At 47.0% G+C, this 27,203-nt stretch overlaps 1 protein-coding gene across 1 annotated transcript in view; it reads right to left on the reverse strand.

The window, feature by feature from the left end:
* The window catches only part of LOC308226022 (uncharacterized protein), a gene marked incomplete at its 5' end in the record, with an annotated part of 178,083 nt that overhangs the window by 17,080 nt on the left and 133,800 nt on the right, over positions 1-27,203 (reverse strand). The window contains 8 exon segments of the mRNA XM_080627309.1: positions 41-67; positions 547-582; positions 1,035-1,151; positions 2,336-2,407; positions 6,045-6,071; positions 6,774-6,800; positions 8,652-8,678; positions 26,200-26,243. Of these exon segments, the coding sequence (XP_080483435.1) occupies positions 41-67; positions 547-582; positions 1,035-1,151; positions 2,336-2,407; positions 6,045-6,071; positions 6,774-6,800; positions 8,652-8,678; positions 26,200-26,243 (377 nt within the window).

Here is a 27,203-nt window from a genome sequence, read left to right on the forward strand (position 1 = left end):
CTGTTAAAATCAGGCAGATGAGAAATTACTCATTACCCACCTTTGGTCCTGGAGGTCCCCTGGCACCCTGTTGAAAAGAAGAGCAGCTGTTTGACAATACAGTATACAGGATAAAAACATTCCCAACAGATGCCAACTTCTCATCTTCCCTTACAAATCCAGCCCTAAGTTCTCTGTCCTCCCAATAAATAACATATATTCTTTGCATCTTGTGTATTTTATGTATAATGGGCACATCTTTATCCAACTTAGACTGTAGTGAGGTGGAGTCACAATGCCAAGGTGCTGCAGAGGGGGAGAAGTGAGGATACAGGAGCAGCACATCCCTCCAGATGAGCCAAGGGGACAAAGACTGGTCTCTCTTCTCCCCACGGCACAGGTGCCCTTGGGCGTGCATCCATTTTAGTGCACCTGTAATTCCCCATGGGGTTTCTTTGTCCTCCTTCGGCAATGACACAAACCCACCTGCTGCAGTGAGCTGAAGAGGGATGTAAAGGGAGGGGGACAAGGGACATGCACACAAGGATGCTCCTGGGCAATACTAACCACAATGCCTTCCTCTCCTGGCTCGCCTTTGAGACCCTGCAAAATAGAAAGGCCAACACTGAAGCTGTTTTCCCAGCTCTCCAGAATGCGCATCCACAGTCGGAATGTTCAGCAACTTTATGTTTCAGCCTACTTTCTTTTATTAAACTGATTGCCAGTGATCAGGAGACTTGCAACAGGTCGTCCAATGGCTACAGATTGGGGAAAGAGATCTCTGGGCTCTCCCAGTTACAACCAACACCTGCAAATACATGCTCCAGGTCCAGCTCTTTGCTCCAAAACCAAAGATGGAATGACAGAATACCACCTCCTGCTCCCTTGGCCCCATGCCCCAAGGCTTTGTGGTATGAGCAGCATCAGCATGGCTCAGTCTGGGGACCCAGGGGTTGGGGTGGCATCACTGGGATAGGGGACACCCTTCACCCTCCTCTTCCTCACTGGGGCGGGCGCTGCCCGGCATGTGTTCACTGCGCATCTCCCGTCCTTACAAGGGGGCCTGGAGGTCCTCTTGGGCCATCTTTTCCCGTGTCACCAGGAGGCCCCCGGGCCCCTGGGGGTCCTGGCGGACCAGGGGGACCAGTGGCTCCATCTCGGCCTTGATCACCCTGGAAGAAGTTCACACAGACACGGTGAGGTGAAGCAGCGCCGGGAAGCGATGGTGGCAACACATGCACTGCATCCCTGGGCCATCAGCACTCTGACCAACGCTGTCATGGAGTTATAGCTTCCAATTGGGAAGGCTGGAAGTGAGCTCATGGCCAATTCGCACCCTTTGGGTCTGGCTTCTTAACCAGGATTTTGCTCAATGCCTTCCAGTGAGGTTTTAGCTCATTAAGTGCTTGCCCAGTGATTGTCTGCGTGGAAACTACTAGAAATAACCAGACTCAACAACATGCTGGCAGGGGGCATGCACACACTCCCACGGCTCAGTGCACCACACCAGAACACCCACAAGAATAAGTAGCACTTCAGTTGCATCCTTTAAATACAGCCAAGGTCATTTATGAACACTCAGCAAGGGTCACGCTCTGCATTGCCGGGGTGCAAAGCAAACAGCAGCTCATGTATCCATGTGTGATGGTGAAGGTTTAGTGGGTCTGGAGGGGTGCCCCCCATGGGGCTTCCACCACCCAGTTATCAGTTCCCAACCCACCCAGAGCTCTGGCTGGTTGCATCCATGCGGATGCACAATGGAAAGCCTCATGGAAAGGCCACCTCATAAATCTTCCAGCAACATCTGGAAGAGTCACCGCTGAGGCAGTAAGAGGACTGGGTTCAATATGTGGTCTGCCCTCAAACCGGGGACAAGTGTGGGACTTTTCACAAGTCCTTAAGTGACTTAGCAGCACAGATCCCACGGCCTTTCAACAGGATCCGTGCTCCTAAATCACTTGCTTAGTGGGGAAAAACAAAGCCCATTGCAAATGCTGAACACTGCATCCAATTATGTCAAGAGTCACTGAATTTTGCCTAATTATAACGTCACACTTAGAGTATGGAGATTCAGAGAACTCTAGTTTTAAGGCATTTTATTTTACCAGCACTGTTTGTATTAACATCCATAGGACATTGCTGCTTGATTCCCAATTCTCAAAGGACCAATACATCACTTTCATGTCTCTGCTTTGACAAAACTCCCCTTAAACTCCAATAGGGTTTCACTCGGGCACACTCCCAACAAGCGCTTCTGAACATCGCAGTAACAATAGTGCATTAGCAGCCAGAAAGAAGCAACGAAAGCAGCTCAAAGAATCACAGCAAACCAGCAGAGCACATTTGATAGGTCTACCTTAAGCACTCGCCGGCTAAAGACAAGCTGATCATTAGCCAGAAATCCATGACTGAGGTGAGGAAACACCATCTAACCGGGTAAAGTGGGAGGCAGAGGAGGAAAGAGCAAGAATGTAAGATGAAAGCACAAAAGAAAAGTGAGTTTTAAAGGCTGTAATAATAATATAACATTTTTTTCTCTGATAATTAATTGCTGCATGAGGAAAAATAGTGTAGGCAGCCAAGAGTGGCTGCTTTAACGTTCTGGATACACTGGAGCTTGGTAGTTAGTAAACAGAGGGGAAACAAGTATCTTTTCATTAGTTTACTGCACAATAGGACATTCAAAGCAGCTGGGGTACAGAGGATTCCCCTACCGCAGGGCTTGCTGCAGAATAAAGAGCATTATTCCAGTGGACCCCATAGGGATATATCCCAGCATTTCTCCTGAGACCAAATACTATCTTTTTTTTTCAGAGGCTAAAATGAATACTAATGTAATCCCCAGCCTGTAAAACGCAGATAAATCTCTCAGACTTATATGATGCAAAAACAATGCATTCTGACCATGTCAGTAGTCATTGCTATTGTTTTTTAGCCTTTCCACTTCTCTGTCTAGGGAGGAGGGACATTTCCTTTCTCAGGACACTGCTTGCATCTCCCTTTCCCCCCATCCATCCCTGCACACATCCACAGGAGGACCAAAGGGATGGTGCAAAGCCACAAGCAGCTCTGTGGGAACACAGAGCACATCCCCCATGAAGATTTTGGAAGGTTTCTAAGGAACAAACCTCTTATCCATTCATCCATGGACCTTTTAAACAGATACTCCTACACCTGAGTTTTGGGGTCCATATTGCACAGGCAAACCCACCTCCTGCCCAGCTCCCAGCACAAGCTCAGTAGCAGGCGTGCACAGGTACGTTGAGCATGGATGTTCTAACACAGCCATCTCAGAAAGGGAGGGGAAAAGCAGTCGCATGTTAAAAACTGATGAGCCCTGGCAAATAAACCCCTCCCAGTGATTTCTTTCAAGCCATTCTGGGAAGGAACAATGCTGAAATGCTCAGATTTAAAAGCCCAAGTTGATGGCACGCTGAAATGAATGGGGACACAGAGTCCTGGTGCTTGGCCAGATCTTCCAGATACAACAGAAACCAAAAAGGCTCTACTGGGAGCAAAGGGGTTTGTGGTAGACTCAAAGGACCGAGTTTTATGGCTTCTTATGTGCACAAAGATACACAAGAGCATTAAGTGGGATTTGCAGAAAAGACCAAGAAGTAAGACATGAGCTGAAGCCTTTTTCTTACCCCTCAGATTGCTGAACACCATCCAAGTAAACACTTTCCAAGCTCAGGGAGCAAGTCTGGTTTATAAACCAGTCCTTTTCATTAGCATAGCAATGTATTTGATTTCAGGAGAGGAGTACAAGCACAAGAGTCAGGGTACAGCCCCAGCCTTGGCAGCATCCTGCTTCAACTCCCTCTTTCCAACCTAGAGCAGAGGGAAGCTGTTCTTGGTGCCTCCTTTTGAACCCACTCACATGCACTTTGTCAGTGTCTGGTTGTGTTTATGGCCCATCCTGCCGAGGTGAGGCTGCACAACAGCTCTGCTGATGCCATTTGCAAGAGCTAGGGCTCAGTGCCTAAGACAACCCAATGTGAACTCTTCATTCAGCTCCCCAGAATCACCCTCCAACAAGCGCCATCAGGCCCACTCAACACGTGCAATGGTCTCTTTTTTGCCCATCCTGGTAGCAGGTCTTCATTAGGGACAGAAAGAGAAGCAGCGCAGACATGAGCACATTCAGTAGCTAGTCCCTGATTGCCTTCATCTCACTTCCACTGCGAGAAATCTGCCTCTGGCATCGTTCTCTTTTAATCCATCATTCCTAATGATAATATTTTTGTGCTCACTGACACACGTTATCCCCACTCCGCTGCCCATAGACACACATTTATGAGGGAGAGGGCGCTGGGTGTATCCCTGGTTATTTATCCTCCCATTGATGCGATGACTTGCTGCAACACATCCTTCAAAATCAGCTGAACAAAGCCAGCACTGAAACTTGAGGAAGAAGATAGATTACATTAAGAAATAAACCCCAATCTGGGCCAGATGGTATTAAGAAGTTTTGTATCCAATCCACAACCCTGTCGGCAGACATAAAGGATGCTATTTTCAAAGCCAGGCAGCAGTTTTCACACCTACTTGTGCATGGCCCTGCCAAGCTTGTGTCTTTCCCTTTCCTCCCAAGTTGTTTGAGCTTTCGTATTGCACTTGTGCAAAATGGCTTAAATAAACCTAAAAGTAATAAAGATCAGGAAGAAAACAAACCTGTATGTTTGTATTGGTAGGTTAACACATAGGACAAGTGTTACCTTGGGAGCTGGCACTTGCCCCTGTGTGTCCAGATGGAACCTGTCCCCCGAGCATCTCCTCCATCAGGAGGTGGGTTCCCACATCATCCAGCAGCACAGAGCACAGCAGCCTTGAGCAGCATCTCCTTTGGCAGCTCCTGAGTCACCAGCCCCAAAGTCATCCACAGCCCCAGCCAGGGAGTGAAAGCTCACACTGCTGTGCTGCTGAATCACCTCTTAAAGCCTTTTCTGAGTATGGGGTGGGCACTTGGGCAAGGTGGGGACTTTACACCAAGCCCCTCCTTAGCCATGCAGGGAATAAATCTATTGAGTTTTAGGGGCTCTCGGAGCCCAAGGGTGATGTTTCCAATTGTACCCAAGGCCGTTGGGAGCCGCTTCAGAAGTGACACCAACTTCAAACACTGACTTAGGAGCCCTTAGGGGAGAAAAGGAAAAGGACTCCAAGGCATCTCTGCCCGCATTAACCCCTGAGGTCCTGGCTGTGCTGCCAGAAAACGCATCCAAACCTTCCAACCGACCCTTGCGTGCCAACTCCAAATCTGGACTCTCCACGGGGACCATAGACCAGCATCTCAGCACATCCCCACTGTGGGGCTCCCAGCAGGAGCCCATAACTCACCTCCATTACTGTGACAGAGCCCACCTTGGAAATACCATGTACCTCATAGTGAGCCTTCTGTTTCATCCCCAGCATGGGAGACCTTGTGCTACTGCTGCCATCACCAGCACCACAGTGGGACCACAGGATAGCCATGTTTCTGTTGCGCCCCATGGGGATATATCCTGATACACTGCAGTAAATCTCAACTTCATGCAGCCCCAAGAGAGCCATTTCCACAAAGCTCCATTAATTTCCATATGTTATAGCCAAAACCCTTTTCCCTCATCATATAGTTACTTTAAACCCTTTCTTTTCCAAGGCAGCCTTTGGAATGCCACCACACTTCCAGGCGGGTAACTCATCCTACACAACACCATGCCGGGCCTTTCCTTGGGACACCAGGTCTTACCACCATGTCCTGGTGCTCTAACACCAACAAATGAGGAGCACAGATTCAAGAGGAACACGGAGCTTGTCTCTGACACTGGAAGGGGTAATTGGAGATACAGGAAAGTCCAGGAAAAGCAAAAACCTTCATGAAGTACCCAAAAGTCTTCAACTCTTGTTTCCCCCATGGTCAACGATAGGAAAACCACCAGAAAGAGCTCCAATGGCAAAATTAAACGTTTCCAGAACTCTCACCCTACCTCATTTTGCAGCGACAAAGCTGCACAAAGCCTTGTTTCGTGCAGTGACCAAACTCAACCAGATCTTGGTACAAATCAATGTGCTGTGTCACTACTTACCCTCGGGCCGATGTCCCCTGCTTCACCCTGTGCATCAGGCAAAACAGCAAGGGTCAGCTATTAGAGTTCAAATTGCAACCACAAAGGACCAAGCACAGGGTCAGCTGGATGCGGGAACAGCACAGAAAGGAAGTGGCAAGAGTCCTATTGCTTAATGCATTCAAAACCAGGGAGGAGAAGGGCTTGAGACAACACAATAGGAACGATTCTGGCCTGGCAGGCGATGAAACATAATAGATGAAAGATAATAAATCAGAAATAGCAGATGGCTTCCAACTCTAAGGCTCCCCTAGCAACTGCTTATGTCCTACACATGCGAGGATTAACTTCACTTTCAGTGCAGTAAGGACCTTCTTCGGCTGGTCTAGTTTCATGGGGATGACATGCAAACACAGAGCGATGGAGCCCACAGCCTTGCTCCTGGAGGAAGGCAAGAAGAGAGCTGTTTGCCACTCTCCTAACCCTTAAGGGGTTACCAGGAGCCCTACAGCACGGATGAGCTTTAAGGATATATTTATTCCTCCTACATTTCTGCAGTTCTTTCTGCCCTCCCCTTCCCGGGGTTTTTCCAAGACCAACCCGAGAACCCACTGCTGTGGCTGCACATCCCAACAAAACGCAGTGGTAATGTCATGCTGGTTTATTGGGGTAACCTGAACGGAAGGAATTACAGCAGGAGGAGGATCTAGAGCTGCTTCTGCAAAAGCCACACGTTAACGCAGTCTTTACCTTTTCCCCTTTTGGTCCTGGAGGTCCCTGGAAATACACGAGAGGGATCCAAGTTAAGCAATGGCAGAATAATCAATGCGCATAACATCGCTGCACTTATCAATGCACAAACTTGAGCCATGTTCGCTATCATTAGGTTATAGACGCTATGATTTCAAGCTATACACTGCTTCACATGAGTACCACACCACCAAAAAGCACCAGTGAGGTCCTGCCTGCTCTTGCCAGGACAGGGGACTGGAGAAGGACCAGGGCAGGGCAGGCAGCGTGACAGCCGCTCACAAACACATGACCCTAAATAGATGCAAGAGATTTCTTGAAGTATTAAATCACTTCTAGAAAAACACATGCTCAGCATATCATTACAACGATTATACATCTGTTTGAAATAAACAGGGAGGATGGGCTGCTTTCTTTGGCCTGTTGGTTGAAGACATAAGTCATCTTACCCCTAAGCAGCTTTCTGTAAGGCAGGCAGGCAGGCAGAGACACACTGCAGCCCCTAAGAGAAGCCACAGAGCAACGCTTTGATGTGCCTGCTCTGCATCCTCCTTCCAGCACAGAAAAACACCGAATCTTTGGGGTCAGCCCAATTCATGGTGTTTGCTGAAGCTAGACCTGGTGGGATGCAGTGGGGGAAAGTGAGCAGAGAGGCCGGCGGTGGCAGCATCTGCAACCCTGTGCAGCATCCCTCCCGCTGCTCGTTTGGCTCAGAGGCAAGGCTGCTGGCCCCTTACTGTCGTGGAAGAGATCACAAACAGTCTCGTCTGAGTTTGCTTTCTCGATGAGATGTTCCCTGCCTCTCACCCAGAGTCCCAGCGTGCACACACAACTCACAGCAGTCCACGTCTATGTGCCTGCCAAGGGCAGTGGGCACAGGAGCCTGCTGCTGCTGCTGGGGTTTGTGCTGCTCTCCCATCATGGGGCTTTGCTAATTCGAAGCCAAACCCTGAGCTCAGCAGCCTGAGCTGGACTTTTTGCCTTTCTAATGCTTTATTTCTAGGATTCTTCTCATTCATGTTTGTCACCTTCACAGATAGGATATAAAACCACCACAGCAATGTACAGCTACAGCAAAACACTCTGGAACTGGCTAGAAATAAGCACCTGCAGTAACTTTTTGATGGCAAAGCCTAAATGACTCCTGCCCCTGTGAAAATCACAGCTGGTTTAGGACCAGAGCTTGAAAAGATTTCATATGGTGCCCTCTAGTGAACGTGGTGGAAGAGTGGGATTTTGGCACAAAATAGAGATGTGACCTCCTGTAGCAACCATCCACCTGAAGGAATGGGAGCTGACAGGGGTAAAACGGGCATAAAACCAGAAAAGTCTGTGTTTCTTTAAAATAAGCCAGAAGAAAGAGTGGGGAACCCGAGTAACTGAAGGGCTTCTGAGCAAAAACGAAGTCAAGAAAACAGCTCATAAAGCAAAGTCTAGGCTGTTCCATGAAGTATTAGATGGACACGGAGCACTCCCAAGCAGTTCCCACCTGGGCTTCTCTGGGGGTGAATGGACCCAACTTGGGAACAATTACCTTTACGATAGTCCTTTGTAGTGCCAACGCATGCAACCATGATCACCGCCTGCTTCTTCCAAGGTGCTACTGGAGCTGATTTGCCCAATTTGGCCTGCTGCAAAGCCTCCACAAGCCAGGATGAACTGACAGGTAAAGCAAAGCTCACCTTGGGTTGTGCCAGCCCTGGCTCACGATATAAACTTGCTTGTGTTACAGACCATGGAATAATCTTCCTAAACACAATCTCGCCTCCTAAACAGTTACATGTGTAGTAACGAACAAGCAATAGCTGAGATTCAGCCTATGTATTGCACAGCAGTGTGAATAAAGACATGCTACATTTGGCACTCGGTGCTACTTACTGGTTTGCCATCCAAACCAAGAGGCCCCTGGAAAAGGAAGCAAAAGACAGTGTTATTAAAAACCAGAAACAGTAAAAAACCCCCACCATATTACAGACATAGCAATCAGTCATGCTCTGAAAGACGCTCTACTTGCTTATAGGACTATCTTTGGTTATATTACTTGTTACCTAATCCTTCATCCATGCAATCCAGCAGGAAGGTTTCACAGAAGTACAGTAAGAGGCGTCAATTTGCAGAGGATGAGGGAACGTGAAAGGAAGCGACAGGATTAGTGACAGGGACAAGGTGACACTGCTATGGCAATGAAATATGCCTGATTTGGTTAAACTGAGCCCATCCTGGGACTGACTCACATCAACCTCACACCTGAACTATTTGTGTTTTGCTAAAGGACCTGCTGAAACACTACCATTTTACCCAAGATATGGAGATCAGCCATCTCCCTCGGTTCATAGAGGTAAATCTCATTGATGGGTGTCTTGCTGCAGAGGAAGGAAGGGTGCATCTGCCCCTTAGGATGATACCCATGGGCTTGGCTCTCCTGCAGCGATACAAAGCTGGAAGCACACTTGTATCTGCAGGACCAAGCGCTTAGTTACTCAAGTTCTTACCCATGGCTCCCTTTCTAGGGCTGCTGCAGGGGTGCATGGCAAATCAACATGAAAAGTGGTTATTTCCCTACTATTTCCAGTATGTAAGCCCTTAACTAACATGAAGTCACTGAACCTGTTTGGCCATAGGAAACTTTGCTTTTGAGAAAGGATGCATGTGAGAAGAAGAAGCACAAGTGCTCTAAGGCCCATGGATGAGCCCAAAGCTACAGCTGGCACATGGGCACTTGGGGATGAAGAGGAGCACAAAACAGTGTAAATCCCAGAACTGCCCTTCCACCAACCCACAAACTGCCACCAGGAGCTTAAAACCTTTCCTCATTTAAATCCAAAGGCTCAGCCCTGCAAACCATTCCTGAAGAGACATGGCACGATGGTTGTGAGCCAGCAAAGCCCTCGGACAACTGCTTCCACCTCCACAACATATGCTCATGTGCAGATGTGCTGGGCTGAGACATCTTCCAACGTTACAGCCCCATAAACCAGGAGGACCCACCAAAGCAAATGTAGTTTGGACCATAGTATAACACAATGATAAAGCATCAGTGTTCTGTGTTTCTTAGGGAACTGATTAGGGTGAACCTTTTATAGTGTAGCTTAAATCTGGGATGGTAAAATCGAGCAAAAAGAAAAAGATGGGTAAGAGAAGCCCAATGACAGCATGAAAAATAACATCCTTCCAGCTTACAGTTCTGCCCATTGATAAGGAATAAAACAGTGTGCAGGGGCTGTGGTGACCAGGCTTAGGATACGAAACCCTGAGACACAGGGTTAGGAAAAACAGGTAAATCCAGGCAGCGGACTGCTGGGCAGGGCATCGGTACCTGTGTTACAGGGGCTGGGGGACCTGCATAAGAGATGTTCACCTGAAAATAAATAGGTATTTCTTCACACCCCCCAAGGTTTCTGAAGTGGCAGACATCAGTTATACTGTTCACATGGTGCGCGTTGTTTCTTATAAGGGACTGGCAATACACAACTGCTATGGAGCAGTAATGAATAACTGAATGAAGGCACATCCGTTAATGTGAAGTGTTACAGGTCATAACCAAGCTACTACTACTTCCCCTAACACCCTCTTGTACTTTATCTCACCCAAGTTCCTTATGCTATAACACCTGGGAAATGCAGCAGGCCCATGGAGCTTCTTCCTGAAACCATGATGGTTTGAGGCAATTCACCTGACGCAAGTCTCTGACCTCCAGAGGACAAGATGTGGGCCCTGAGCACAGAAATTAAGCACATTCGACTTCTCAAAGGAGTAGAATCCAGACTTTTTTAAATTTACAATGCCAATTCCTCAGCTTTTAGCTATTCTTGTATGGGTCCACAAAGGCACATCCAGAAGGAAAAACAATGGCCTATTCAAAGGATGTTTGTTTGAGGGAAAGCATTTAATGCTTGAGAGAAACAATACCCATTGGGCTTTCAAAGAGGCCCTTGGCTAGCTGTGCTGCTGAATGGACAAGACTAATTCAGACTTTTAAATGCCCTGTTAGTCTGGGCTGGAGATTTAATTGACTGAGCTCTACCTGCCCAGCCAAATGTCTACATGAGCAAAGGGAGGGTTTCCAGCCAAAGGACTGCACATGTAACATAGAAGAGAGCATCTGAAATCTGGGCTTCTGACTGCCTGCGACTGTCAGGAGTACGCATGTGTTGAGACTGTCATTGTCTTTCATTTGACTTCTGCTCCATGTCATTTTAATTAAAGATGAAGCAATCTTTAGTTTACTTGATAACTAAGAAACAGGAAAACAACGAGTAACCCCCTATTCCCCAAGTTAAAAACCTCCTCTAGAGAAGTTTGCATTTTGGGGGGCAGACAAAAATCACTTGCACAGAGTGTAAGAAAAAGGTGAGTTTTCTGGCCACCCCATTCCAGCATCACTGCGGCTTCACTCTGTGCTTTTTTGGCCAGGGATAAACTTCACTCATGCCTTAACCCCTTCTCAGTTACAAGCCTTTCGCTCCAAATCACACATAGTGACCACACTTGACATAATTAAATGCTTACTACATAGAGAGGGGATGAACTTTCTATTTAGAACAAACTTGATGCTTGAAGACAAGGCAGAGAGAAAATTCAATGAACTTCCCCCAAAACATGGTTCTGACTAAAGCCATCAGTGCACTCCAAGCAGGACAGAAATCCATCGATCCTGGGTGCTGTCAGGAAGATGACCCTGATATGGTCCCAGCCGACATCCTTCGGCGGTCATCAGAGCCCATTCCCAACTGGTAACCAACTCGGATCTCATTTTCTGACCATGCCAGAGCAGGAGGAACTGCGCTGAGTGGTAACTGCAATTACTCACCTTGGCTTTACACCTTACAAACTGTAACACAGGCAACATGGTGTTCCTGCAGGCAAAATGACCCAAACCATGGTGCATCCCCACTGCCATCGCCTGGGTGAGGACATTATTTATATAATGATATGTATTCTGATATACATTAATGGTGTATTATTTAACAATATATAGTTATATAATGTTGCTGAGAATACAGACACAGGTTGGATAAGACACTGGGGATAAGTGACATGCTCTTGCTGCACTCCTTGGTTTGGCCAAGCAACATTTCAGCTTCAGAGGAAGGGGTCACATTCAGATACGTTTCAAAACAGATTCTGATTTTGTTTCACAGTAGAAGCTCAGAAATCTTGGATCTAGCACCAAAATGTCACCTCTCATTCACCCAACACCAAGATCAGCTGAAGGCTTGGGAACAGTTCGAGTTCACCAAAATTGCAAGCTCCAATTCACATGCAAAAGCTCTTCTAATAAGTAATAAGCATTTTCCCTATACATCCCTCAGAGCAAGCTGGGGCAAGCCCAGCTAACTGGCCCTCTGCCTTCTTCTTCCAGTGCCATTACTGCTGCTGGCAGGGAGGTTCTTGCTTTAGCAGCATTACAGGAGTTTAAAGGGGAGGGAAACAGACATCATTAGGACAATCCCGAGTTGGGAAATCTTCCCTCATGGTTATTTTTAATGTTTCCTGCTCTGCTAAAAATTAGCGCAGGCGTCAGAAGGAGCCCTGCAGTCAAACTTGAACAGATTCAAAGGGCTGCCTTCAATCTCTGCCTCTGTGGTTTCAAGGGATGGTAAAATCTTACACTGGAGAAAGAGGAAAGCGTCAGAACAAAAGAGCATGGCGATATTCTATCATCCGGGCTGGAGGCAGGGAGCAGGGACTACCCTTTCCTATCGGCTACGCTGTAAATCATGGCCAGCGGGGCAGTGTCTGCTGGCCATGAGGCTCCTCAGCCTCTCCTTGTTATAGGAGAGAAAAGCTCTGGTGAAAGCTGTGGCCAAGCACGCGCTGCCAGAGCCATCACAAGGGAAGTGGAGAGAGGCAGCCAGGTTGCTGTGGCTCCTCCGAGCTTCCAAGAGGAAGGAAAAGGAGAGAAGAGGGATTGAGAAATGAAATGTGATTCCTCTGAACAGCAGCTGAGAGCCACTGGTGTGAACTGCAAATGAACTGAGTGCAAGAGATGTTCTGGATGTGACCTTGTCCCCAGCTACTGCTATCCCTTCCTCAAGTCGTCAATAGAAAAGGACCAGAAACCCTTATAAGTTTCCACTCCATTCAATAACACCTCTGCTACAGTCATCATCCACCCTCCCAAATAATAGCATTTAACTATCTGTGAAGAGACAGACTCCACGTATTAAATCAGTTATAGGAGGCATTATCCTGCACACACACTGACTGCAATGGCCCTGAGCCTGGACAAGTCTGTGGTGAGGGGTTCCACCAGCATCTGCCCTGAGCTCTGGGCTCCCCAAAGTGAGACCTCAAAATCGTGTCAGTCTGTGGCATGACACAGCATTGGAAATATTCCTACCAGAAGCTGTCTTATTTAAGCATTAAGATCATTATAATCACGATAGCTTCATGCTTAACTTTATATTGCATGGATGGTTTCACTGGACTGGGATTGCTGCACAGGAGAACAGCCATGCACTTAAAAGTATACATTTATTTTCCAGCATGAACATGATTAATAACAATCTTTTGTTCAGAATTTTCTGTTTCTTTGTTTGAAAAAAGTTATTTCAGTATTGTCCAACATAAATCCCCCTTCGGTCCATGACTGCATCCAAACCTGAAACCACGTTCTCATCACTGGGTGATGGGCTTTTCTTCATTAAACAAAAAAATCAGATCGCTCTCCAGTTCTATTATAGGCACAAAGCAGCCATGACTTTTTTTTAATGTTTGTAAGACTAATGGTTTTAATTTCAAAAATAATTTACATTTGTCATCAGTGGGTTTTCCTTCCATATGGAATTAGAGAATATTTGAAGAGGGAAGCTTGGCTAGCCTGGCTGTCGCGCAAGGGATACAGGTCTTTTAAACCTATTTTCTGGGTAAATCAGTAAAATGCCTTTTATTCCTCTTATTACTTTTCTTCTTTTCAAAACCACTAAAGAGCACAGAGCCCCAAAGCGAGCCCTGATAAATACCCAGTGGCCAGATTTGACAAGAAACCATTGACAAAACATTCACCAGTTTTCCATGGATTAAGCTTTAAATACATCCAACCTTTGTGATTTAGCTCATACCAGTTCACAATCACAAGCACCTCCAGCAGGTCAGGTCCCCCCCAGCCATGGCAGGAGGTAGCTCAGGGGCTGCTGCCACCCTGCATCCTAACAGAGGCTGACAGCAATGCACTGAGACCACATCACTCTGCACACAAGCACCAACTGATTTACAGTCTTCTCTGAGACAGCAGCAAGACATCATAGAAGTAAAGATAAGCCAGACATAGGTATTTATTTAGCCACTAAGTTGTATTCCTGGATCAAAAGCTACTTTAAATGTCAGTCATCACTAGCACATTTAGCATGAGGTAACAGAAATGAGTACTACCAATGGCAGCTCCTATTTGGGACAGCTCTGGATTCACAGCACAGCAGGAGGCACTTGTGTGACAAAAGATGTTGCTCATTGTTTTCATTCAGCTTCCCTCAATACACCAAACCCTACACATGGTATAGGCACAAGATGCAAGAGGGCTCTGAAACCCAGGCACAACCAATTCTGCCTGTATATGTGCATTACCCCATGTGCTGGGTATACACCACTTTGGGCACAATTCACTGCCATCGAGTTTTGGCAGTTTAATGAGAAACCATCATCTGGTTTGGTTTTCTATCCCCTCTAATCCATTTGCTGCCGCCATCCTGCACAGCCTCAGAGCTGGGGTAGAAAACCCTATTTCATTTTACAGGGGAGAACAATTACGTGTTCTCCAAAACCCATTCCCCTGCAAATCATAGCTCCATGAGTAACATCCAACCCCAGCCTTGTGGGGCATCCTGATGGGGCTGCTCTGGCCAGTGGGGTGAGCTGAGCTCCCCTTGCCCATGGCTGTGGTAGCTCTAAGCCCTCACCCATATTTCTTTCCAGAAAGGCCACCTAAGCACTCCCAAGGCATTACCCACAGCATCCTGTGGGGCTCAGCATCACCAAACTCCTATAGGTTCCTCTGAAGCATTTCTTTGGGGGGAACCATGTCCCCCAGCCTGAGCTGGCAGCAATAAACCCCCAGACAGAGGTGCCAGGCAAACAGCAGCAGCCTGATAAGAGCCAAGTGTTAATAAACCAGCCCAAACCCACAGATCTGTGCTCTGTTCAGGACAACGAGCTGTGCTCAGCCTGCTGGGCAGCCCTTGCCCATTCTCTGGTGGAAACGGAGCAGAAAGGAGCAGTAGTTTGCTAAAAGCTTCACCCATAATGCAAGCCAGACTGCGGGGCTCTGCAAGGAAGCAGCCACCTCGGAGGCTGGGCTGGTCCATGCCTGGCATCCAGTGGCCAAGCAGAGCCCATCTCCCTTCCATAGGGTACAAAAACTTGCAAGGATATCCGAAATCCTTGGGAAACAGAAACAAAGCCAGGAAAAGAGCCCGAAACCTTATCCTCACGGAAGAGCACTGGGCCCTGCTTATAATGCAGCCCCTCCTTTGCATCACCAGCATGGGCTTACCAGAGCTCTTCAGTTCTGAACCGCCTTCCTAGATGTATACATCCATCAGGGTTTCATTGTTGAGATAAGGGAGCTTTTCCCCTGCAGGAGCTGCCTCTTAACCAGAAGATGTGCCTTCTTCCATCTGTTCACAGAGCTCTCTCCTTGCTTTGCTGGATGACTTCCCAAAGATGCTCAAGGAAAGCACCTGGAAGCAAATCCAACACTGGTCCAAAGCAAATGCTGGGCTGGAGCTGTACGGATGCTGCTTGGGTTTGTGAGCAAGTTGACTTGGATATGCCACAACAGAGATGGTTTGTTCCTTCCTCCCAATGGAAACTGCTGAGATTCCTGGTCAGGCATGCCCGACCAGCTTATCTGCTGCTGAGCATCATTTCAGTAGCAGGAGCTCGCTCATCTGTGCATCACATTGCTCCAGCTTTCTTCCAAAACAACAAAGTGCTTTTACGGAAGAAAGAGTCCCCTGACTTGCCCCAAATTTCTGAGGTTTAAATGAGTTCCATGTGTTCTGAGCAATGGCTTGTTTCAAGCATTTGGTGCCCAATTGGGTTTTGGATTCTTATTTTTGACGTCCATCTATGCGAAAGAAGAAGGGCTCTGTGGTGGGGATGCAAGTTTGTAGTCAGTAAGCAATTGTTTTGGAAGAATATTGACATTTCAAGCAAAGACTTCAGCCTTTTATTGCCTTTATATTCATTCCCCACCAGTGCCATCCGCAGCTGATGGCTGCTGTTCTGATTACCTCTCTTTTGTGGTCAATGAGCAAACTCCTTGGTTTTTCTCAGTTTTCCCCTGCCTACAAGCCAAGCCTCAGCACCACGTGGCTGTGCCCAAATGCACTGGAAAGACAGATGCAGATCCACCAGCACTTGCACTCCAAGTGGGAAACTAGAAGGGAAGCAGCCAAGAAGCCAGAAACTAAATCTCTGCTTCAACCAGGCGTTGGACGGTCAAGGAGGTTTTCCATATTCCATCCTCACAGCCATCCTCATGGCCAAGCCTCCTCCCGCACGAGCCAGCTTGGGACAAGGTGGTAACTGAGCCCAAGTCACCCCTGAAAAGCCATACACAGCCCATAGTGTAAATCTGCCTGTGCAATATAGGCAGAGAAGTTCTTGCTGTTGTCATCAGCACCTTCACCAGACCCCTCTGCTCTCCCTGGCCAGCGACACTGGAACTGCAGCAGATACACAAATGCATCTGCAATTCCTCTACTGGGTGGGATATAAAAGACAACTTTTTATTTTCCCTGTGGAAGAATTACCTCTGAGTCAAGAGGAAAAAGTCAACTGCTGCCACGGAGAGCTGGTCTTTACAAAGTCATTGTTGTCTCCACATCAGAGAGCCAGTAAAACGGATGCAGCAGGAAAATACGCTGGGTCTGCTTTCCCTGATTAAGAGAGGTTTTCCCCTCTAGGCAAATAATTACGTGGATTGGCCACAAAACTGATATTAAAATAAAAGGAAAAAAGACTGGAACTACGAAGTTGGCCTTGTAAAATGAATGTTTTACTTCTGCCTTTTGGGCTCTTACTGGGAGAAGTATGCGTGCAAATGACTTCATTCACAGGAGATGCTCCTTGAAGTCTGAGTGTTTATGAGTAAAGATACTCACAAGAACAAAGGACTGGGCCCTAAACTACAGCCATGACCCTGATGAACGCACCTAAGGAAGCTCAATAGCCAGCTTACCAACAGAAGCCTTCCTTTTGAGGATGGATACCAATCACACGACACAGCATCTGAAAAGATCCAAGTCTAGCGATGCCAGACGTTAAATATGAGATATTCTTATTCTGTGCATGCACAACCAGCCAAAACACCCATGCAGCACACAGGCACTCCGTGTCCATGCATCAGCTACCACCCAGGGTCTGGAAAGCATCTGCCTGCTGTGAGAAAACAGAAGTTTGAGACCCACACGCTCTTCCCTACAGCCCATGGGATCTGACTCCATAGCATGGTTTCCCATATCTCACTTGGGATTTCTGGCAGCTTTCCTGAAGAGCTAAACCACTGCCTGTTGCTCTGGTTTGAGCATGGAATGATCTTGAGCTACCCATGGCTCCCTTCTGCACCCTTCCCAAGCTGCACTCAGTGTGCCCAAGCAGGACTTAGAGATTATTCCATAGATGGAGGCATCATCAAGGCCAATTCCAAGCTACTTCTACAGTTCTCCTGTAAAAGCTGTTTGTCATTAACATCGCATCTGTTTTTCTGCCGTTGCTGTTTCTCAAATGCTCAAGTGCTCTTCTTGGAGCTTTTTGGTAAACTCTGAAGGACCACAATGGGATGGAGGAACTGCCACCAGGAACAACAACCCTGGGCACGTGTTCCTTGTTTCCCATACATCGGCCGGACTGCACTCATAATATGTTTATGGATCACACACAAAAAGCTTGCACAGGCTTTCCTTTGCTGAGTTATCTGCACTCACTGAGATTCTGAACTGCTGAGGGGAGAAACCCCCAAACTCTGTTAGTTATGGCCAAGCTCTGGAGCTGCAACCAAAGTCACCGTTGCAGCGTGACTGTGACAGGGCTGTGAGTCAAGGAACCAACTTCCCTTCTGCATGTGGTCCCCTCCATTCCATCTCCAGACATCAGCTCAGAAAGAGACATTTGGCTTCACTTTACATCTTGAAAACTAATTAAAAGCAGAGTTTATGATCCTTACAAGTCAATTTCCAGCTATATGTATTACAGTGGATAACTGGATTTACAACACTGCAGCCAAAGGAAGATACCAGCTCACTGTGCAGGGCTGCCAGAATAAAGCTTCTGAAGATGCTGAGTTGCTTTGATCCAACAGCTCCTTAGCATGAGATGGACTCCATAACGTAACAGGCTGCACAAGAGTATTTCAATTTTGACTGAGCAATTATTCCCCCAAGGGCATGCCAGCACTAAGCAAAACCTGTGTTGTGCCTCTCCTTGACCATAATTCCATCAATTGATTAAATTGGTGTAGCTACCTATCATTAGAAAAGGATGCTATTACTCACTATTGAATTGTCTCGGGTAACAAGCCGCATTACTTCTAAGCAGGAAGAACTTAAAGCCTTTTCTCCCCACCTTCCCTAAAGGTTCCCATCATTGCAAGTGACTGTCAGGACCATGCCTGGGCTCTTTCAGGCAACACACGAGTGATTTGCAGAATTCAGAAGGCAAACATTGTACACCAGAGGAACAAAATGAACACCACTCTGCTCAGCTAAAAATAGATGCTAATATTCAAAGGAAAATGTATAAAATAGGAAACTACTCTGTTTCATATCATACTTCTTTTGCCTGCAAAGACTCTTCCCTGCTCTGCTTTTTATTAATGAAGACATGCACATGAAGTAATTCCTCTCATTAATCAACTTCATTCCTTAGGTTTCTTCCCACTTGAAGTGACAGTCCTGCATTCGGGATGTCACGTAGCGGAGTAGCAGAGGCAGATGAAACTCTCAAGAAACAGAGACTTTGGCTTCAAAAGGCATCTCCATGTAGATGGGAAGAGGGAAGAGAATGGGTTCTGGTGAACCGCAAATGCAGCATCTCAATGGGAAAGAGAAGAAATACGATGTAGGACAGCTGAGGAGTTGGAAGGCAAGGATAAACCATCCCCACATGGGGCAGGGGAAGGGACAGGGGCAAGGCTGCTACAAGCACCACCCAACCTTTGCTTCTCCCCTCCATTAAACAGCCACATAACATGAAGATCCTCCTGCACTGAAAGGTCAGCTGCAAAGCTTGGCTCTTCCATCTGCTCCTCATTTGCTCTTTTCCCCTCCAGCCCTGCTAACGTAAGCAGCTGAAAGCCCCGCTGCATCAGCCCTGTGCATTGCCAATCCCTCTGCTCCCCTCCTGGCTTTACGAGGACAAATGCCCCCCGACACGCTGACGCACTGACAGCACATCAAGTCAATGTGCTGCTGGTGCTGCCTGCCTCAGAAAGCACGGTTCGGGATAAATCCCAGGGGATCCCGGCCCCAGCGCCTGGCTCTGCCCAACAACAAACACATTTCCATCATTGCAGCGGCCACACATCTGCTTCTCCTCTGCTCCAGCTCGTGCAAAGCCGAGCTCAAGCTTTAGGGCTTTGGTTTGGTGATGGGTCGGGTGGTCTTTTGGCACAGGTTAAAGGTGTCATCCGGATTTTCCTCGTCAACCCCATCTAAAGGCCGCTGTCATCTCTTTGGGAAAGCTGGTGATGGGAAGCCACCAGCAGGGCACGAGCAGGGCATTGCAGACACAGCAACACCACCAGGCAGGGTGAACCAAAGGCAGATCAATTGCTCAGGATCTTGCCTGGAGAATTGTCATTTTCTCTCCTGAACTGCTCATTTTACAGCATTTTTACCACTGGTTTTTCCTTAGAGACCACTGCATCTCTAAGGGATCAGTAGAACCCTGTAACCAATCTGCAATTACCAATTATTCTGGGATGTCTGTATAAAGGAATTACTTACCCTGTGTTTTTCACTCACCAATGCTGCTGGTTCATCCCAGAACATTACACACCTATGTGTTAGTCCAGCCCATCACTGCCAACATAAAGAGCCAGAGGAACATCTGGCATGGCAAAGACTTGTGTATGGCAGCATGAGCTTAGGACTCATCATGGACATCAAAAAGCCTTTTCCCTTAAGCTGCCCCTGCTGTCAAAGAGTTCACACTAAACTGTCTCTGCAGTCTTTCTCCATCTATCAAATCTGGCTGAAATGGGCCAAGTTCAAAAGTTACTGGAAAGGAGGAGAGAAGACAGAGCCATGCAGCCCTTAGCCCATAGGAACCTAAACTGAAACTCCAGATGAGGTTTATGCCATGATCTGTGCCCAATGGGACGTCAAAACTAAGCCAAACAAGGCTGGAAAAGCAACAAACCCCAATATTCTTTATAGCTGTTACCATAATGTTTGTAGGATATGCCACAGGCCTAAAAATAGCAACTAAATCCTCTCTGGGGTTTAAAAAATAGTAATAAACCTGCAGAACTTCAAAAAGAAGAAACTGTTTCTGCTGTAAAGTTTTATTGTAGGGCACAACCCCCTCCTTTTAAGAAGTTAAGTATCGAAGTATTGAAAGCATCTTATAAAAGCCCTTTTCTCTTTGGGCCCCGTCTGCATAACTCTGGTTCACTTCATCCCTTTAAAGCTTCCACTGCTTGCAGTGCGGTTATACACCAGCAGCTCACAAATAAACTCAAAGGGCTGTTAGCCAAGCGATGTCCGTCTATCCCTGACACCAAACACCACTTAATATCCCCTTGCTGCTTCTGCATTTGCACCACATCCACCTCCTGAAACAGCTCAGAGTTTATCTGATCACCCTGAAGGGATCTAGGTAATTAAATTGATGTGAATACACAACTGGATGTAATAAAGCCTGTCCATATATATATATATATATATATAAAAAAGTATGGGTGTATATATATATATAAAATAAAGCCTGTCCACATACTCCTGCTCCGTAGGACTCTCAAGCCTGCTTTATGTTTAGTTACCCCCTCCTTCAGGTACACATATTGCTTTGGAATGCAGTTATCACCCTCCCGGTTAGATAAAGCTAATTAGAGTAGGCATAACCACGTAGATGCAGTAATTCAGTGTTTGCTGGGTTTGGCTCAGCCAGTTTTGCTCAGTCAGGAGTAAGACTGCAGGTCCTGGGGGAAGGAGAGAGGAGGTGACATTAAAGTCATCATCCCAGTGCGGATGTGGAAGCATCACTGCGAGTCCCTGACAGCATCCAGAAGAGCTGGAGCAGCACCAGAATCCTTCGTCAGGAGCTGGGCATGGTGCTGGTGGGTGATGCTCCATCCTAAGGAAGAGTCACTGTTTCCTCCCAGCAGAGCTCTAAAAGCCAGAAATGCAGCTAAACCACATGCACAAGCTTTGCCAGAGACCCAGAAAAGAAGGGGACAAACCTGTCACGGGCACTGCTAACCCAGCAGTGGTTAGCCACATCCTGCAGAAGAGGAAAGCTGCCCTAAAACTGCTATTAAAGAGCCCAATTGGAGCAAAGCCTTCCATCTTAATTCCTAATAAATCAAGCTTCTAATCTCCAGCAGACCACTCGCACAGGTACCGCCTGAGGGAGACAAACCCCCTGGAAACCAGCAGCCCTGCTCCCTCTCAGGCTTCCCGAGCTCTCCCTCACACTCAGCTGAATTTATTCACCTCAATTGATGGAGATCCAAGTACTTTTGTGTTACAGATGCAGCAGCAGCAGTGCCAGCTTGTTCTGCAAAATTAACCCCCTTCTGGGACTAGGGAAATGCTGCTGTTCTCCCCAGGGAGGCTCACAGGGATCAAGGGAAAGGAAAACTGAGAACAGGTCTATTTCCCTTCCAATCCTCATCCCTCAAGCTCAATCACACACAAAACCTCAATTGATGATTCTCTGGTTTATTCAATATTTTACCCAATATTATAATATTGGGTATTCAGGGGGACCAGGGCCTGAGGTGGCAGAGACAAGGAGTGAGTTTTCCTAACATTGCTCTTTTGGGGAAAAAGAAGAAAAAAGGGGGGGGGGCGGTGGTGGGAAAAGGCATTAACCACAAGAAGGAGGTGGCTAACTACTTCACTTTATAAATGGAATGAATGCCCCTTCCAGAGCATCAGGCAGCACAGGACTCACTGCACCCATTCAAAAAGCAGGAGGAGAGCTCAAAACGTGCTGTGAACACGGAGAATCTACACAGTGATTTTTTACCAACTCATTACACCAAGCTCATGCACAGGAGTTGCTCCCTGATGAGCCATTGAGCCCCTCAGAGCTGGAGCATCATGGCCATCCAAGGGCATTCATGGGGACTTTGGGAGTTGCCCATAGTTGCCCAGTTGGGATCTGGCCAGAACAAGGTCTCCCTCCTCCTCAGAGGCTTTAACAGCCCCAAGTTACCAGCTTTATTCACCTCCTCCTAACACAGTAACATCCCAGTGATGCCCATGGGCATGGGAAGGGCAGTGACTCCTGAATTACCCTTCCTGCTTGCCTCCCCAAAACCTCTCCTTGCCAACAGGTTCAGCAGGACACCTCTGCTCCCAAGGAAACATCTTTGGAGATGGGCAAATGAGCCGCTCTCTCAACACCCTTTCACCAGCATCCCCAAATTTGGCCACCTACTGCTATGAGTGCAACAAACCCCAAAGCCTTCGCTAACCTTGCAGTCAAGTGAACTCTTAGGCTAGAGTGTGAATAACACCATGAAAGGGCTCAAGTATTTCACCCCATAAACATTAATGGAGAATACTGCACAGGCTCCTATGTTTTAGGGCTAAATCCCTCAAAAGCTATCACTAATGAAGAGGGAGGGGAACAAAGAATCAAGAAAGGCAAAGAAAATCAAGTGTCATGGAAAAGATGGAGAGGACTGCAGAGTGCAGAGCAGGAGAGAATTAACATAAAAGGAATGGCAGAGTTACCGGGTAACCATCACGTCCTGACTGCCCCTGTGGTGGGGGAACAAGGGAGATAACAAGTCAGTCAATGCACCCGTAGCAGCATGACAACACATAGCAGGCAGGAGATAGGGCCATTGGCCATCTCTCCAGGGAGACCTTTTGGGGCAAATTTCCTACCAGGAAGGTCATGCCTATGGCATATTCCCCCCAGATTTCCATCAGTTACTTACCGAGGCTTCTGCCAGCTCACCCCATCCCTGCTGCCTGTGCTCAGTCCCTGCTGGCCCTGAAGCTATGGATGTGCACGGTATACGCTAGATCCTGGCCATAAACCTGCCCTGGGATGAGGTTCCAAGAGGTATGGGAACACCCAGGGGCTGGGAAGAGGCCGGGGAGGTGATGGTGCTGCTGAGCCAGCAGCCAGGGCAGCCCTTCTGCCCAGGAGCAATCACTGAGCTTCAAACTCCTATCCCAGCACTTGACTCAGTGAAGGCTTCCCGCACTCACATCCGTTAATTTCCTCACGGACGCAGCTCTCCCAGCTCACCTCTAAGCTTTGCTTTAGTTTGCAATGAGAAGCTGATGCTACGGGGAAAGACCTGACTGAAGTTGCTACTAACACCTGCAAGACCAGTGGAATAAACCACAACCCATTCAGGATATTTCACCTTTCCTGCTCTCCTCGGGGGGGGGGGGTCCCAGAGGCGTTTACAGCTCGAGCTGCCATTAAACATTCCGTGAGCTACAGCAGAGGAGCCTGCTGCAAGCCAGATTCCCGGGAAGGAGCTGTTAAGCATTAGTTGGTACACAAGTAGGCAGTAAAGCATGTATCTGGTACAGCAATGTCATCTGCTACCATAAACATAGGTTATGTCAGCATGCTGTGGATATACAGTCAGATTCATGCATCTCTTATGGCATGACATGGCTCTGGCAGCCCCCTTCCTACCACGCACAGGGGTTCTCCCTCTTGCTAAGTGCCCCTGCAGCTTTTAATGCCTCCTGCAGCACTACCGATTCAGCCAGAAACAACACTGCCTTCAACAACCACCTATTTAACAAATTACAGTCTTGGGATAAAGTGTACAGTGAGATTTTTATGGAGACGTATGGCACTGGAGCACACACAGATAAATAGGAAACACTTGTAACTCCCAGCCCTCGCTCGCTGGTGAGTTCCCCAGCCAGCATGCTAATACATAAAGTGTTAGTTAATATCTGGGACTGTAAATGTTTAATTACAGTCTGTGGTATGTCTATCCTCCAATTGTAGAAATTTTCTACCCAGCATGTGATTTTAATACCCTCCAAAACAGAGGGTTTATAGCACATCTGAGCAGAATACCCCTTCCCCACAGACAGGACCATCAATCATCCAACAGCCACAAATCCTGTCCCACAAATTCCAATAATTTCATACACACAACTAGCTTATGACAGCCAAAAAACCAAAATACCAGAACAACTGCTACTAGGGAACAAGGGAATTGAGGATAGAGCTTTAGCAGAGTGCAATGCTATACATGTAAGATGTAATCGATTCCTTATGGCCAAAATCAAGGCACAGAAGAAACTAATAGAGTTAAATACAGTCCTGTTGAAATAAAATAATATTGCGGTTCTGTGGGCTCTAGGAGTTGTATTATTATATATTATGTTAAAAGAAGTCTCTGGCAAACGCTGCTTCTGCTAAAAATGCAGGACTTAAATCAGGCTAAAGCAGGAGTTATCTTTTAAAGATGGGCAAGGGGAGAGGAGGCAAATCAAAAAGGTCTTGTTTATGTTAAACCTCCCCTGTGCTCCTGTTGCAACTCAACAGTGCCGTGGGAACCAGGAAATGAAACCAAGCAGAGTCAAAGAAATATGAATAGTGCACCATATGCTGCCGATGCCAAATCGCATCCAATAAAAGTGAGCAGGGAGCACACGTGAGGAAGCAGAACCCAGCCGGCTGCGGGTGGGCTGGAAACAGCCTCTGAGCGCGAGCAGAACCGAAATGGTTAAATAAAGACATTTGAAATAAGCCAAAGGGCTTTAATCAAGAGCAAAACGTCCCTTAAATGATGTGTATTTGGGGTTTTAAATAGGCAGTGTCCTCTTCACTTGTAACCTGCCACGGGCAATGGGAAGTCACCTCGCAATGGTGCTCCCGCAGTTATTCCCAAGTAATCACTGTTCGAAACCCCATGGAGTCACTTTTTCTCTGGGTTGGAGAGGCTGTGCTGCGGTTTTTAACTACAGAATATTTACAGGAAAATGAATTTATTGACAGGCACCATTTCTGAACAGTGATGAGCAAGAAAAATCCATTTGTCTGCATTTCTTGAGCCAGGGTCTTGGATTTATTGCTAACGCTGGGCACAACTTTTAGAGCAAAATTCACTCAAACCTCCTCAAAGGATGGTTGAGCCAAAGCTGTTAAATCTCAAAGTTTCCCCATTTGCTCCTTCAAAACCTGACAAAATAATTATTCTGCTTAAACTCCTCTTAGGTCTTTACATTAAAAAATGAACTTGCAATAGAAGCAAAAATTCTAAGGGCTGAAAGCCATTGACTAAACCCACAGGCAGAGCTGCCAACCCAAAAGAATCAAAGCCACTGCACTGCGAGAGCCCCTGTGCTTCACATGTCTTTCGTTGTCCCGCTTCGGATTTTAATGTGATTTCAGAACTGGAAAGGAATTAGCCCAGGCATAGTTAGGAAATTTATGTTTCCTGAAATGATCCCTTTTCAACCCAGGAAGAGAATGACATGAAGAAACATCTTAGTGCAATGATGGAGGACACATGTGGCTGCAAACAGCCTGCACCTCTCCTCATCCTCTGTGGGAAGGAAGGTAGAAAACCAGAAGCACATAATGCCCATAACTTCATATTTAACAATCTCTCAGCAGCTCATAGGGCACAAATGAATCTCTGCATTCTCAATCCAAAACCAGCAGGAGAACATCAGACTGGGACGTGGTGGTGGCACAGCCAAAGGCACGGCTGAACATTTGGAAGGAGGAGTTGACACATTTTCAACTATTACCCTTTCAAACAATGAATTCCCCATAAACTTTCTCATTGCATTGGTTGGAATGCTCGTTATTCTCCCCAAGACTTCAAAGAGAAATAAGCAAGCTATGGCTTTCCCTCTAGCCCCCTTTGTGAGCCTACTGAATCCAAACTGAATGATGGAAACACAACAGATAAGAAAAGCAAGAGAAAGCTTTAGAACCAATAAACCCGCTAACATGTTAAAGTATTAGTAAAGCACTTTCTGCTAACTGGAAGAGAGCTAAAGAACTCTTTAAAGGGAAAACTCTTATAACTGAGTATTTTCTGGGTTTAAGATTAGTGGAAGTCCCTCGGGGCAGCAAGTGAAACATTTTAAACCTTTTTTAACCCCTTTATTTGTCTACAAACATGAAAAGACAGCAACAAAAAGCCCAGCGGCATCTGGTACCAATTTTGCTTCCTGACACACCTCTACCAAATTATGCTGTGCTTTTGCAACGACACCGAAAGGCTGGGAAGGGGTGGAAGGGGAAGGCTTAGCTTTGTTGATCCAACAGTAAAATCCACGATACTTACTGCAGGTCCTGGAAAACAAAAGAAGAAACAAAGAAAACAAAAGTCACTTCATTACAAAGAAAAAGTATCACTTGATAAGACAGCACAAAGCAGGAACCAAAATCAGAACAATTCAGTACGTTTCAGTTCAATTCCAATGGGATGACTCCCCAGACAGACTTAACACCATCTGCATCCTCCCATTATGGGACCATCCCACCCGTGCTGCTGGCACAGCAGTACTTACAAGGGGTATAAAACACTCTTTTCCCCAGTGTGACTGTTCCCTTTCCGTACATGAAACCCTGGGCATGTCACAAGGCATCACCCATGTTCAGGGCCCAAGGCTTCATGTGCAGCCACAGAGCAGTGCCAGCAAGAAGCAAACACAGCTGGAATTTTACGAGCAAAAAGTGCATTTTCACCATGGAGCTTCTTCTTCAGTTTATGCAAGGGAAGCTGGAAATACACTTGCAAAAGCCAAAGGAGCAGTGCAGTGCCAGGGGCACCCAGCAAGGATGTTGCTACAGCTGCCACAGATCCCAGACATCACTGTCATTTGGTCCCCATCCCTCCCCTGACCTCAAAAGAAGTCACACAACCCCACAGTCCTGCTTCACCTCCATGTGGCCCCTGCTCAAGTGCTCTGCTGTGCTCAGAGAAGCACGCTGCCAGGGGGAAAAACCCATCACATCTACAATAGGCTTAGGGTACTGCTGCCACAGCCTGAAACCATGATTAATAGTAGTAATGAAAATAGTAAATCCCCCTGTATTCCCCTGTGGTGCAGGGATCTTCATTGCCTGCCACACTGATTTCTGCAATGTTCCCACCGCTCACCCAGGCTGGTGCTACACAGAGGTGAACACTGAGCCCCTAATCTAATGCAATCCACATTTCACTCCCGTTTGCAAGGCAGCCTATAGCTCTCTGTTTAGGGCTTCTTCATGCTCCATTTCCTGCCTGATCAAAACCAGAAACTAATCACA

The sequence above is a fragment of the Psittacula echo genome, assembly GCF_963264785.1.
Source record: "Psittacula echo genome assembly, chromosome: 11".
NCBI lineage: Eukaryota > Metazoa > Chordata > Aves > Psittaciformes > Psittacidae > Psittacula > Psittacula echo.